Genomic DNA, 14,608 nt, shown 5'->3' on the forward strand with positions numbered 1-14,608 from the left:
TGTTTTAGGGGCCCAGCATGTTGTGAGCTACTTTATAATCCAGCTGGAATGCAAAACATCCAGATAAACTGTGCCGAAAGCTGTAACTGGCCACTAACGACCTGCTTTAACAAGCTGTTTCAACCAGTGTTAATTAAGACAGATTATGTAAAGCGGAGGGTGTTTGGGTGACACAACACATGGGTTGTTATAGGAGTGAACATTTGGTACCAGGTGCTGTTGGTAGCTGTAAGGAGATCAACAATGAAACAAAGTTCAACATCATGTTTCTACATCAAGAGGTTTGTGTTGAAGTAGAATCATGCTCGGGCTGCATGCTCCAGGGTGCAAGCTGTTTACCAACGCACTTATTTTTTTAACATCCTTTTTCACACAACCCAAGCCACTGCATATACTGTAATTTAATGTATCCTGTCTGTCTGTGTCTGCCTCTGTATTTATCCAGTCTGTGTGGTATGTTGAGGGGCAACAGGGCGTTTCCCCGACAGCTGAAGTTCAGTCAAGGATAAAGCTCATACACAAAGGCAAAACACCAACTCCATCTAGCCTGCTTGAAAACATGCACATGCCATGTACCAGATGATGATCATATGTCCTGAGAGTTGTGACAGTGGAAAAGGCCAGAAAAACAATTGACTCAGCAAATGTCACAATAATCTGCATAAGAGTCTGTGATATATCTTTTTGTTTGAAAGTGTCCAAAACAGCAATGGTTTGTCCTTGATGGCAATGTGCCCATTAGACCCTGATTTTTCTCGGTGGTGCAGGAGAAAAGTTCAGAGAGTAATAAGCAAATAACGTTAAATATTCACACTGGGAATATACAGAGCAAACAAATAATATCAGACCAAATGTTTTGTACGAATTGTACAATTTTACGTTACAGTAGACTTTAGAAATCATCTTTTTGAGACCCTGAATATCCACACATACAGGTTTTTTCTGAGAGATCTTGCTCTCTAGACCAAAGTGTTGGACATACCAACTGATCAATATCTCCATTAGGACCTGTTAGATACACACACACATCTATCTTATCTAGGTGCTGAATTAAAAAAAACTGTAACTGAATTATAATTCCCTAATGACTCCCAACTGTATTAACTACTGCTGGTAAAACATTGTACTTTTCTTATAAGACATATTGGACCAAAATCAGCTCTTCATCAGGTACAGAAAATATTGATTTATTTGTCATTTGTAAAAATGCATAAAATCGTAAAAATATCCATCATATTTCACAGATCATTTCAATACAGACTGTTAAATCAGTACATTTACTTCACTTTATTAAGGTGTAGGAAAATGATGCAAAACAAATCTGAACGGAGATACACTGATTGACTTGATTCACATCACATAATTACATTATCTAAACTCAATTTGTGAGGGTTATATATGTAATTATATTGTTTCTACACCAACAGCATCCAAGTAAAGACATTGAAACAGATAATTATCTCAACCAAAAGACAGGGTTGAGGAAGAGCATCTTTTGTATGTGATGTCACACAAAGACGTATTTTACGATTGGTTGTTCTACATTTAAGAGCGAACAAAACAGCGTCCTAGCTTATAAATGTGGCCCGAATATAAGAGGTTGTGGGGAGACATGTGATGAAAGAGACACTTTATAAAGGTTTAATGTGTTGTGCTACGATTGTGTTGATTACCTGAGTTGTCCTCAAGTTATTACATGGAAATAAAAATGGTTTCATAAAAGAAGCCAAAGAAAAAACGTTGGCGATAACTGTGAATTATGTCACCGGCAAATATTCAAAGTAACTCTGTTCTACAGTTCATGTGTAAGAATTTACTTCAGAATACTTTGTGATCAATGTATTTGAATACGACATCTATAGGGAAGAAGAGAGAAGGTCACTTATGTCTAGTATCCCTGAGCACATCCATCTGCTCTGGGGTCTGATCCCGCCCACAGCACCCTGGATGGATGATCAGCTTGATTGACAGATGGGTTCCACCAATCCCCCACTGTAATGATCTGTCCCCGCCCAAACTGTGACCTCATGTGGCCTGTGTGTTTGAGCAAAAAGATAAATGGGGAAAAACTTCTATGACTGAATGAATTCATGAAGAATGAAGCATTTTACAGACAGCAGCAGCTAACTCAGGCCCAGAATGCTTCACCAGTTGTTTCAGTCATGGTCTTGTTTATGGCCGTTAAATCAATATAACAATTAATGAAACACATTACCTTTTCCTACATGTAGCACCTATTTGTAATAAAATATGTATCAATGAGACAAAATGGAGCAAAAAAAACTTGACTTGAGTGCAAAAACTCTTACAAATAACTGCTTCGTTGACATCCTGCACAACGGCCTTTTTTCCTCTGTTTTTGTTAGTTTTGTGTTTTATGATGAACGAATGAGAAACTGGTCTACTGTCTGGAACCGTAGCATACTTATCATGTAAAAAACAAAATACCACGCAGACACTGCCAACAGTAATTGTGTAAATAACAAAAGGTACCTGTGATTGGCCAGCTGACTTTGTGGCCCCGTCTTCTCAGCTCCTCAGCTACCTCCTGGCCGACCCCTTCCTCCAAATGAACCGACCACTGATCAGCTAGACACAGAATGTTTAATCACAGTATGATTATCATTCCAAAAAGTGCTTTACACAAGCATGGGACACACTGTCTTCTTTCACAAAATTCCCATAAATCTCATGTGAATTCAGTAGAAAAACACCATCCTACTACCTACATAATGGCTGATAAATGGCTGGTGTTTAATCCCAGGATTAGAGAGGCAGACAGCTGGATTGTAATTAGAAAGAGCTGTTGTACGTGATTATAAAATGATGTTTATGCTATCACACTGTTCTCTATATGTGACAGAGTCTGCATGTGTGATTGTGTGTGTGTGTGTGTGTGTTTTGAGAGGACATGATATACTTTTGTGGTGATACTGTACATAGACTCTTGGTGCGTCCAGAGCTTGTTGAGGATTCATCCCAAACTCCAACATATTCAACAACACCTAAACACAAGGGCAACGTCAGTCAGTAGCTCATTAACACATTCATCTCATAAGACTGAACCACAATTAAAGCGAGGTGTGTTCAAGTCACTTAATGTAATGAAGTCACCCTAGCCTGCTGCACACAATGGTTTGTGTTTCCAATTTTTGATTTCTCAAATGCCGGATCTAGTCTGACTATTAAATAACATATTGCAACTTATTTGCAAACGGACAAATCAAAAGATAATGTTCACAAACAACAGAGAGACAACTGATTAATAACCGTGTAAGGGACATATCTTTAATACTTATTGTACTTTATCTCAAAGCTAATTTTTTGCAATTAATTTTCCACCTCAGTCTACTCTTGATCACAGCGTACCTGCACGTGTCCCTGTGGTTGCATCAATGCCCCCATCACTCCCAGTGCAGCAAGGAGTCGTGGTTTTTGTGACGTGGTTGCAGAGTCAGTGAGAAGTGCAGGTATTATGGTGTGAAATGGCCGCTTCCCCCCAGCGACACCATTAACGTGGTTACGATGCAGACAAAAGTTTGCACCGCGATTCTGTGAGCGGGAAAAAGGGATTTCATGAAAACACTATAATGATAAACTTCATAATAATCAACTTTATCAATGTCCTTTTTTAAGTTTTATTGTTTCTATTTTCAGATTGGATAACTTCTGTGGAAATGAAGTTTATTCCATGTTACCATGTAACTAGTGCAATATGTCTTCATAGGTCTGGTCCATGATTTCTTTATTTCTATTCATCAAATCCCCTGATGTTGCCACTCAGTGTTACACCCCCTTCTCAACCTCACATGCACACAATGGCATACCCTCTTTCTGACCCCTCACACCTGTAGTGAGAATCCACAATCCTTAGGGACCAGCCCACTTCCAAAGCCCATATAGGTGCTGTTGACAAATGAGCAGGCGTTGCCCTGACTGTCAATCACACAGAAATAGACTGTGTCACTTCCTGCTGTCAGGCCAGGCTCCACTTCTTCCATGGCCCTACAGATAAACACACATCAGACATTGTGGTTGTTACTTTTTTTTCATCTGCTGGCACCAGCAGCATGTTTTAGCAGACACACAACTCTCTGCAAATAAGCAAATAAATGGATTTTCCTCTATTCCTTTAAGTGTTTTCAATTGCTTAGCATGTTCATGCAGTTTTAAAATGCACTGAAAGATAAATAATAAGACAATGTGCTACTACTTAATGATAATTTATTTTCACAAGGAATACAAATATAATATTTTTATCAAATATATCTGATAGGAAAATAAAGGTCCTAAGTAACTGTCAACCTTGCACATTGGAAGCACTGGCTATCGCTTAGATAATCTTTATAATTGTGTGCTTTCTCACTACCTGTTTTCTCAGCGTGTCAGTCCTAATGTTCTTATCAGAGCAAAAAAAAAAAACATATGACAGCCTTGGTTCAAATATAACGTCGGGTGTCGGCTGAGGAGTCTGAATGCCGGGTGCATGTAAACACAGGTTTAACAGTAACCAGGTAATTGCAGCGCATGTAAACATGATCTATAATTTCCTGCTTTCACTTGATTTCTCCCAGTTCCCTGTTTTATTATGTGAACATAATGACTGTGAAGACAATACGTTTCTTACTGTTTGTATTAATGAGAGACAATGGGTCTGATTCACATTAAATATAGGGTTGGTTGAATCATAAAGGTTGAGTTAAGGTTGATACTTGATATTGATACTAAATAAAGTCCAGGTGTGAGGGGTGTACGTACGGGATGCAGCCCTCTGCATGCAGTCTAATGCATTATATGATACGAGTATATATGGTGACTCATAAGTACATATAAGTATATGTGAGACATAAATGGACTCAAGACTTCATCAGTTAAAGACACACCTTCAGAGTCAAACCAAGTCCAGCTAAGCCATCCCATGTGTATGGAAAAGGCCTATTTCAAGCCCCTCTCGAGGGGAGAAGCTGGTACACCTCATGCAGGACATGAGAAGGGTCCAGTGTGGCTTGTGCACCGTCTACGTGCACGCCCAGGTATTTCAATTATGGTGGTTTTTTTATGGGTTGAATAATACGTGTGTACATGTGTGTGCATGTTAAGAGATCGTTAAGAGATTATGAACGGTATAAAAATAATTTTATAGTCTGTTTGTTTTAGACCTGAGGTCAAAGTCTACAGTACTGGCCAATAAATACATATTGTTGCCAAAACATACACCCAACACAGGTGACGGAGCAGTGTAGGAGGGGAGGAAGGACCGAGGCATGAAGGGATTAACATTTATGTCGGGTGAGGGGAAGTAAAAATCTACGGCCCTATCTAAAGTCAACAGAGCACGACGGGTACACACTGGTACTGGTAACGGACACACGCAGAAACACACACCTGTCCATGCGGATGCGCTGCGCCCGCTGGTGGCTGTAGCTCTTGTCCAGTAAGGTTTCGAGAGGGACGCTCGCATGATCTGGGTCACCCAGGTAACGCAGAGCGTCTGTCAGCGCCAAGCGCACAGCCTCCGCCAGTACATGGATGTAGTCAGAGCTGTTATGGCCTGCAGCCCCACCCAGACACACACACACACACACACACACACACACAGATTAGTGCAAATCTAATTCTATGATGACTTTTGGTTTTGTCCCCTTGAAGGAGTAGAGGAGAGTTTTTTTTCACTGAAGATATTATCCCGTCAACAGTTCAAGTGGAAAGCTACAAGAAGCATCCAACCATCATTACCTGAACCCACACCCCCTTAGGGGTGCAGAGGCAGGGTACACCCTGGACAAGTCGCTAGGAATTCCATTCACCTCCTTTGAAATGTTGTGTAGGCAGAGATTTAAGAGGGGAATATCTAATCCCAGCCTAATAAAACCAAGATAATATGAATAATAATGTGAGTATGCTAAAGGTTTATCTTTTCTATGAAGTAAATTTTGATTCATCCACATCGCCAGACTGATATCTATACGTGGGATTCTCTCGTATGGAGTCCTAATGCATCTCTGCTACATCAGCATGCCAGTGAATACCTTTGAGAGGGAAGTTCTCCAGGATGTTGAGCAGCAGTAGGGCAGTCAACCCCTGACTGTTAGGAGGCGGCTCCCACAGACGCACACCCTGAACACACAATGGAGGTCATTCCCTCTGCTGACCACGTTTTCAAAAATACAGACAGATGCTCGCTGACCTCACCTTGTACTCTGTGCTTATGGGGGTGATGACCTCACTGTCATGGCTACTGAGATCATCCAGGGTCATGACTCCTCCATTTTGGTTGATGATTTTGACGATGGCTTGGGCAACTCTGCCCTGGTAGAAAGCTGGTTTGCCACGCTCACCGAGCTCCTGTCAATACATCAGTCCACCAATCAATCAACTGTTCAATCAATCAGCCTATTCTGCCTGTCCATGTGCATGTTTTAAAACCACAGCACAAAACACAGCCATTCAAATATCATGTAATGCAACATGAAAGATATGTGGGTGACGTGTCCGCTATTGTGAGTATCTACAGGTCAAATCAATGTTAGCAAATGAACAGGATGGTGTGTGTGTGTGTGTGTGAGTGTGAATGAGTGATTTTTCTCTACAAAAAAAAAAATGTATCACACACCGTCATCGCTGAGGAATCACCGTTATGATGCAATGGAAAACATCCATCAATGGGGCTGAGGTCACTGCTATTGTTTTAACTGCCTCAGGAACGTGACTGTGTGTGGTTGTGTGTGTGTGTGTGGGTGTGGACTTATAAAGGGCGTATTTGGCAGTGTTCCTGCATTATTGAATTAGTAAAGACTGATTGACCGTTTGATGCTGTAACACAGAAGAGCATTGAGCAGTGCATGCTTTACTGGTGATGCACAAGCAGTCAAACACATAAATACACAAACTGTGAGATCAGTCATCATTCTAGTGAAGTCACACCAACAGGAAACTACTAATTGAGCGTGGTTTTATGAATGTTACATTGTCCCCGCACGTCCAAAAATGCACCACCTCACTTAAAATGGTTTAAGGGGCGAGTTGTAGCGTCTCATCACGACATCTAAATTATGTTTCAAAGAATTTTCCCTTTCTCTGGGGGCCATTTCTCTACATAAATTACATTACATTACAGTCATTTAGCAGACGCTTTTATCCAAAGCGACTTACAATTCAGATTCTATATTATTTCTACACCGTAGGCACAGCTACGGGAGAAATTTTGGGGTTAAGTGTCTTGCTCAAGGACACATCAACATGCTACTAGCAGAGCCGGAGCCGGGGATCGAACCACCTCTGATTGAAGGACGGCCCTGCTATCCACTTGGCCACAGTCGCTATTACAGTCGTAATAGCGATCCCTCCAATAGTTGTTGAGATATTTCAGCCTGGATCAAAGTGGTGGATCGACCGACAGACACAGACAGACAGACCAATAAGCCTACTTTAATTGGATATTTGTTTGCCGTAGATATAAGCGGCTAACAGTACAAGGTACAAACAGAGGCATTGCTTTCTACTTTTTCGACCATGAAAGCGTGCCAATATTTTAATAAACTTTAACTTAGATCTGCTGGAAACTACTTTTAAGTGCATTGAGCTATGAAGGATTCTGTTGATGGCCAGGTATACAGGCTCCCTCCATCCTCCCCTTGCAATTTGCCATGTCCTTCATATTTTGACCAGCCCTGTATTCCTTCCTCCATCAACCTTGTTTCCCATCCATATTTAGTCCAACACGCTAATGGTTTCAGAGTTAATTATCCATGCTGCCCCTGGGTTCATTCAAGGTCTTCCTATATAGAAGGCTAAGTCAAGTTTAGAAAAGAATAAAACCTCTGGGAAGACGAGGCAACAGCAAACAAGTATTCTGTTTCCTTCTGTTCTAAATAACCAGAGTTCAGAAAAGAATGGCCCAGTGCTCCTCACATGACCTATTAACATGCGTTGTGTGTTTGTTAGTTTCAATGATTTACCTTCAGGGTCTGGGCCAGGGTTGGGTTTCTGAATACTTGTCCACATTTGGGGGCCTGACCATCGATCAGCAGGTCTCCACCTAGTTCCTTCCCATCATCTCTCAGAGCAGCCACCCATTTTGCCCAGTGGTGAGCCGTTACCTCTGCAACAGGATACCCCACCTCTGCAAGCTCCACCGCCCCGCTCAGCACCTCCTGCAAGGACAGCTAGGGAAACAGGGAGAGGAAGCACGCGCTTATTACCTCACAGGAAACCTCGCTGAGCAGGAAGTGTGAGTCATTGTTTTGAGGAGAAATATTTGGAGACCAACTGGTTTGTAATTTCCTCTGAGGGTTTTCAGTCTGTGCAAATGAGGAAACCCTTCACGGTTACTTTATGATGATGTGCCATTTACTTTTCTGATGTCCCAAAATTCCCTTAATGTTAACAATACTCACTTCCATTACATTAATAATATATTTAATTTCCTAAGATACATTTTGATAGCATAAAACAAACAGTTGTGAACGTGTTGCATGTATCTCGTAACTGTTCTCAAAATCCAATTGTAGCTGCACTGACATTATTTACAATTCATCGTATGTTTTCTCCTTAAGCCCCACTTCCCAAAAAGCACAGTCTGCTCTAATTGGCTTGCGAGAAAAATATGGCGCACCTTTTTAAAGGCAGTTCTCAAGTCGTGGGGGAAGATACTCAGATGGAGGGAGGTATATTCTAATGAGCCCGCATGTGACATAGGAAGGGGAGCCAAATCTGAATGGTTTACGGAATCACATGTTTTCTAATCTAGGTAGCCCAGAAAAACTGACTGGTTGTCTTATTTCACAGTTTGAGGTTTGGTAGGGACTCCAGATAGCCAAATGTATGTGCACACAAAAAGTTAGTTTTTCATAATATGTCCCCTTTAAGCATTCATTCTGCTCGGACAAATGAAGTTTGAGTGGACATGCAATGCAAAAATACACACAACTTAAGACCATGTAACTGCTTTATATCCATTTTAAAACAGGAGCTCTAAAACTACGGGCACGGGTACCAAGTCCAGCCTGTGAGGACAATGTCAATTTTGAGTTTTATTGTGAAGTCCTGCCCACAAATAAAATTTGTTTACACATTTACATTTTTCACCAGTCTTTTATTTTGGAGTTTTATTTTTTTTTTATTTTTAACAAGACTGCAAAATTAGGTTGACCTGAGAGATAAGACAGTTCCAAGAGACATGGACTGATTGTATATTTGTGAAGTGCAGTGTGACTGCTCTCATCTGCCAGGAGTACAATTTAAAGCAGACGAGTCTTCAGCTTTCAAATGATTATTGCTGAAGTATATTGTTTACACGGGAGTTTTTGTCTGCTGAGTTCAAGTCCCAACCCCCCAGGAGAGAAAAAACAGATCAGTGGCTCCAATTAATTCAAGTTTAGGAGCCATAGTTCAAAAGCTTGCCCACATTTTATTAGACCTGTAAAAAAACATACCTACCTACCTACCATAAAAGGCTAAGTAACTCCTGCTTGACCAAAAAAGGGAATATCCATAGAGCCAGTTTGTATCTTCTTGACCCACCTTCAACACCACTGTTGACACAAGTGTCAAAAGTCCTACTTCCAAGTGTGTTTGTTGGTGGTGTTCCAATAAGGCTCCCTTTGCAGTGTTTACATGTAGGTTGTTTACGTCATGTGAATGATTATGTTCGATGGGCTTTTGGCTACCTGGGTGTTGCATAGAACACAGCACACACAGATGAATACACAAACACACCAAACCTTGTGACTGCCAAACAGCTGCACGGTATCGCACCAACATGCAGGGGCCCCTGGTACTGTGACATTCAAGGCATCAGCAGGTGAGGGAGGTGCCTCCGCAGTGTAACCACGTCCTTCCAGGAAGTCCAGGGTCTGAGCTCTGGGCGAACGACCACTGAGGACACAGAGGGAGGCTCAGTTAATCATGCTGTACTATGAAGACAACAGCAGCGAAAGAAGAGTTTCCACCTGCCGTTAATTCCTCTGATCTCTCCGGTGTTTCCGTTGTAGAACAAGCAGAAGGCGTCTCCACCAGGACCGGTGCTGCACGGCTCTGTTACCACCAGTGCTGCTGCTATAGCAATCGCAGCATCTGCTGCATTACCACCACGCTTCAAGATATCTGGACACAAACACACGACCATGTGTGATTAATACAACCCTAGACCCTAAAAGGTCCTTATCAGTGTATGGTTCAGGTACAATTTACTACCACTTTGAGTACCTCACATGTGGAGTAACTTTACATATTACAAACATAACGTAGCTTCTCAATTTCTCCTGTTCAGATGTCCCACGTACCATGTTAGCTTTGTGAGCAGTACAAATAAAATGCCCTTCATCTTCATTGGTATCTCAAATCTCAGAGGTACTCTGACAGAAATAAACAAAAACATAGATGGATGGTTGCCAGTAATAGGATATTTGTAGTTTTGGCAAGAGGTGAAATGATTAGACAATCAGTAGATTGTCTCAAGCTAAATTGTCAAAGCGTTCTTCAGTTCCAGGATCTCCAGTATGAGGACTTGCTGCTTTAATTTATCTTATATAACGGTCTACTGAATGTTTGTTTGGGCATTTTGTAGGAAAGAAATCAGCAAAATGTCACTTTGGGCTCACAGAGATTGTTTCAGTTACCATATTATTTTATATTTTACAGACAAAATTAATCAAGAACATAATTGGTAATGGACTTTGGCTAAATGCTTATAAACTGACGTTACTGTGTCACATACAGTGTGGGGTCTGAATGAAAACCATATCTTCTCGTCAGTGAGGTTTAACTCAGAATAGCACTTGTTGTGCTAACCGTTTTGTAGCTAATTCGCTAGCATTAGGTTTAGGTTAGCGTTTAATTAACCAGGGTTAACTGGCGTTAACATTAACTGCCTGCATGTCCTTATGTGGAGCAAATTCTTGGTAGATTTTTCCAAGTTTAAGTGAAAATTATGTTTTTTGTTCTTAGTTTCCTTCCTGATTTTATTAACTAGTTCTTATGTGGAAAAACCGAAACGTATTCAGGAGATTGTCACTTTGTTGCCTACTTTAGATCATCGTGGCGAATTGTTTTCCACTCACCGAGTCCTATACTGGTAGCTAGCGGCTGGCTGGATGCCACACAGCCGTGTAAACACACAACAGGTGACCGGCGAGAGGAGAAAGACAAGTCGCTATCCATCCCGCTTTAACTACCAGCGACTGCTGGCAGAAACAAGGCAACACAACAGGGACAATTAAACCGTACCGGACTGGTTACTGACAGGACTCTCAACTTCTAATCGGTTACTCGGGTATCAATTGAGTTTGGCTCGACTGGGACGGGGACAGTACAGGGACGGTAGCAGAGAAACGGATGACCGATTACATCGATGGATGCTGAAACCTGTTGTTTTTTTTGTACTTAACTGATATTCACATTTTATCTTCAGGCCATTATTCAAGAGGAATCATGATGGAATAGCAAGCTAGTTAGAGGCGTTAGAGGTTATATGTGTCATGTGTGGGGACCCACCAGACGCATCTTGCAGTTTGCAAGTCTCAAGATGTCCTCGGATATTTACGCTAAACCCGATCTGTCAAAGAAGGTGAGATACGACAGAAATGTGCAGGAAGTAGATTGGGAGGAAAGGGAGGTGGACATCTACGAGAGGGCCGACGCTATCGGAGACCATCGCGCTGATACTCAGCCACCCGGAGGAGGTGAGAAATCATAAAGAAATCATCGTATTGTTGTTATCTTTGAATCGTGTTTGAATGAAATAAGAAACATTTGCATTCTGACCTCAGTTTTAAAGCTCTGAGTATTATCTGGTGTTGTGCTGCTGTTTTGGTGCCACTTTAGTTCAAACTACTGGAAAAAAGAAAAGCAAACTGGATCTAAAATGTAATTGTTTTGGGCATCATTCTTTCTGAGATCTAAGGAAGCATCAACTCTTGTCATGACAGCGTTACAACAGAGTGGAAAGAGCAACCACGTGACAGGAAGAAAGTAAAGTCTGTAGATTATCATCATCAATGCAGAGTCACAGGAGGAAGAGATGCTGAAGAGGGAGAGGATGATTAAAAGGTCCACTATAACTCAACATCTTCAGATGAGTTCATATGTGTTTGACTTTGAATTAATTGTTTAAGGGTGTTGAAATGATTCATCGTAACAGAATGTTAGAAACTAATGAAGCTGCTCTCTGTGCCTCTTTAGGACCGCGTACTGAGAAGCATCCTCCGGCCGTCCGAAGCAGACCTTTAAGGGTTGCTGCGTTCTGTCTAGGACTGCTGTGTTTTCTGTTGATCACTGGAATCATCCTCTTATCCATACGCTGTAAGATAAAGTACAGCACCTTCATCAGAAATCCTCCATCACAGGATTAAATGACTACAGGCCTGTCGCCCTGACGTCTGTGGTCATGAAATCCTTTGAGAAACTGGTGTTGACCCATCTGAAGGACATCACAGGGCCCCTGCTGGACCCCCTGCAGTTTGCCTACCGTGCAAACAAGGTCGGTGGATGATGCAGTCAACATGGGACTGCACTACATGCTGCAACACCTCGACTCCCCAGGGTCATATGCAAGGGTTCTGTTCATGGACTTCAGCTCAGCGTTCAACACCATCATCCCAGCAATACTCCAAACCAAACTCTCCCAGCTCACTGTGCCAGCCTCCACCTGTCAGTGGATCACAAACTTCCTGACTGACAGGACGCAGCAGGTGAGGCTGGGAAAAATCACATCCAGCACCCGGACTATCAGCACTGGCGCCCCCCAGGGTTGTGTGCTCTCCCCACTGCTCTTCTCCCTCTCTACACTAACGACTGCACCTCAGAGAACCCGTCTGTTAAACTCCTGAAGTTCGCAGATGACACAACGGTCATCGGCCTCATCAGGGACGGTGATGAGTCTGCGTACATACGGGAGGTTGAACAGCTGGTCCTCTGGTGTGGTCAGAACAACCTGGAGCTTAACAAGCTCAAAACTGTGGAGATGACAGTGGACTTCAGGAGGAGCCCCCCAACACTGCCCCCCCCTCACCATACTCAACAGCACGGTGTCTGCTGTGGAGACCTTCAAGTTTCTGGGATCCACAATCTCCCAGGACCTGAAGTGGGCTCCCAACATCAACACCATCTGGAAAAAGGCCCAGCAGAGGTTGTACTTTCTGTGCCAGCTCAGGAAGTTCAACCTGCCTCAGGAGCTGCTGATCCTGTTCTACTCAGCCATCATCCAGTCTGTTCTCTGTTCCTCTATCACTGTGTGGTTTGGATCGGCCACCAAACAGGACAGGAACAGACTCCAACGGATTGTCAGGTCTGCAGAGAGGATCATTGTTTCCAGCCTGCCCTCCATCCCGGACTTGTTCACCTCCAGAGTCAGGAAACGGGCTGGAAAGATCTCTGCAGACCCTTCACACCCTGGACACAAGCTGTTCCAACTCCTCCCCTCTGGTAGGCGCTGCAGGGCTCTGTACCAGACACAGGAACAGCTTCTTTCCACTGGCCGTCACTCTCATGAACAATAAATAAGTCATACTGCACTACCTCTGTTTGCACTGTTACCACCACTTGCACTATCACAATTCCATTGCCATTGTTTATAGGTTTATGTTCACATGTGAGTGTGTGTGTGTGTGTGTGTATATATATATATATATGTACACTTTTTCTTTTGGATATATATTTATACTTATATTGTATATACTGTAGCTGTTAAATGTTTATACCTACATCTGTTCTACTTTTTTTGCTGCCCTTTTTTATTCTTTATATATATTTTTTTGTTGTTTATTGTAAATTTGTGTTTGTATATTGAGAGCGGAGTGGAAACCGGAGTCAAATCTTATGCATTCATGGCCAATAAAGCTGATTCTGATTCTGATTCTGATTCTGAGGAGGACTGACCATCGGAGCAGAGGGCAGGCGGAGTCCGAAGGAGGCGGAGCCCGAAGCCAGGAGGGGGCTATTGGATTTCAGCCAATCACTGAAGCTGATACTGGACATTTGAACTTTCGGACTTAGAGACATTGTTTCACAGAACAAATAATAAGATCACTCGGAGCCGTCGGACAGCTAACCAGCTCGGCTGGTCTGTGCGGGGAATTCGTTTGGTCTCTGCTTCATGAAAGATATTTCTATCGATAGAGTAATTCAGTTTGTAACTGTCTTAGCTTCTGTTAATTATTAAATACTTTTTTGATTATAAACCGGATCCAGCTGATTTTTGGCACGACTGCTGACGAAACATATCAGGAGTGAGAGTGAGACGTGCGCCTTCCATAGTTCTGGGGAGAGGTTCTGAACTCAACACAACCACAGTGAAATGTTAGGAATAAACCAGGCCATAAGTATGTCAAACAGACACAACTACAAGTATTGATGCGTTTGCACTTAATGCCCATTTCCCCCCTAAAGCTAAAATCCAAGTTCTGAGAACAAGACTTCAATAATTAAGTTTAGGATGGAGAGCAGAAATTCTTGGACAAATTGTCAGCCAAAATATTAGAGCATCAAGAATAAGGAGAGAATAGAAGCTGTTGGTCATTCAGGTGATGTTGGACTTATTAATGGGCTATCCTGCCACACAGTAAGGTTTTAAACAGTCAGGCTTTTTTGAATTTGCATGACGTCAGAGCCC

At 42.3% G+C, this 14,608-nt stretch overlaps 1 protein-coding gene across 1 annotated transcript; it reads right to left on the reverse strand.

Moving 5' to 3' along the window:
• Positions 1 to 927: 927 nt before the first annotated feature.
• On the reverse strand, positions 928 to 11,257 carry LOC116390274 (glutathione hydrolase-like YwrD proenzyme). Its single transcript, XM_031859755.1, has 12 exons — positions 11,061 to 11,257; positions 9,951 to 10,104; positions 9,723 to 9,876; positions 7,959 to 8,165; positions 6,193 to 6,345; positions 6,030 to 6,117; positions 5,386 to 5,551; positions 3,849 to 4,005; positions 3,370 to 3,552; positions 2,921 to 3,005; positions 2,494 to 2,589; positions 928 to 2,034 (listed from the first exon to the last, which is right to left on the reverse strand). The coding sequence occupies exons 1-12, from the start codon at positions 11,158 to 11,160 to the stop codon at positions 1,889 to 1,891; spliced, it is 1,689 nt and encodes a 562-aa protein (XP_031715615.1). The 5' UTR covers positions 11,161 to 11,257; the 3' UTR covers positions 928 to 1,888.
• Between the last annotated feature and the right edge of the window lie 3,351 nt (positions 11,258 to 14,608).

This window comes from Anarrhichthys ocellatus, unplaced genomic scaffold (assembly GCF_004355925.1).
Source record: "Anarrhichthys ocellatus isolate YVR2014 unplaced genomic scaffold, GSC_Weel_1.0 scaffold22, whole genome shotgun sequence".
NCBI lineage: Eukaryota > Metazoa > Chordata > Actinopteri > Perciformes > Anarhichadidae > Anarrhichthys > Anarrhichthys ocellatus.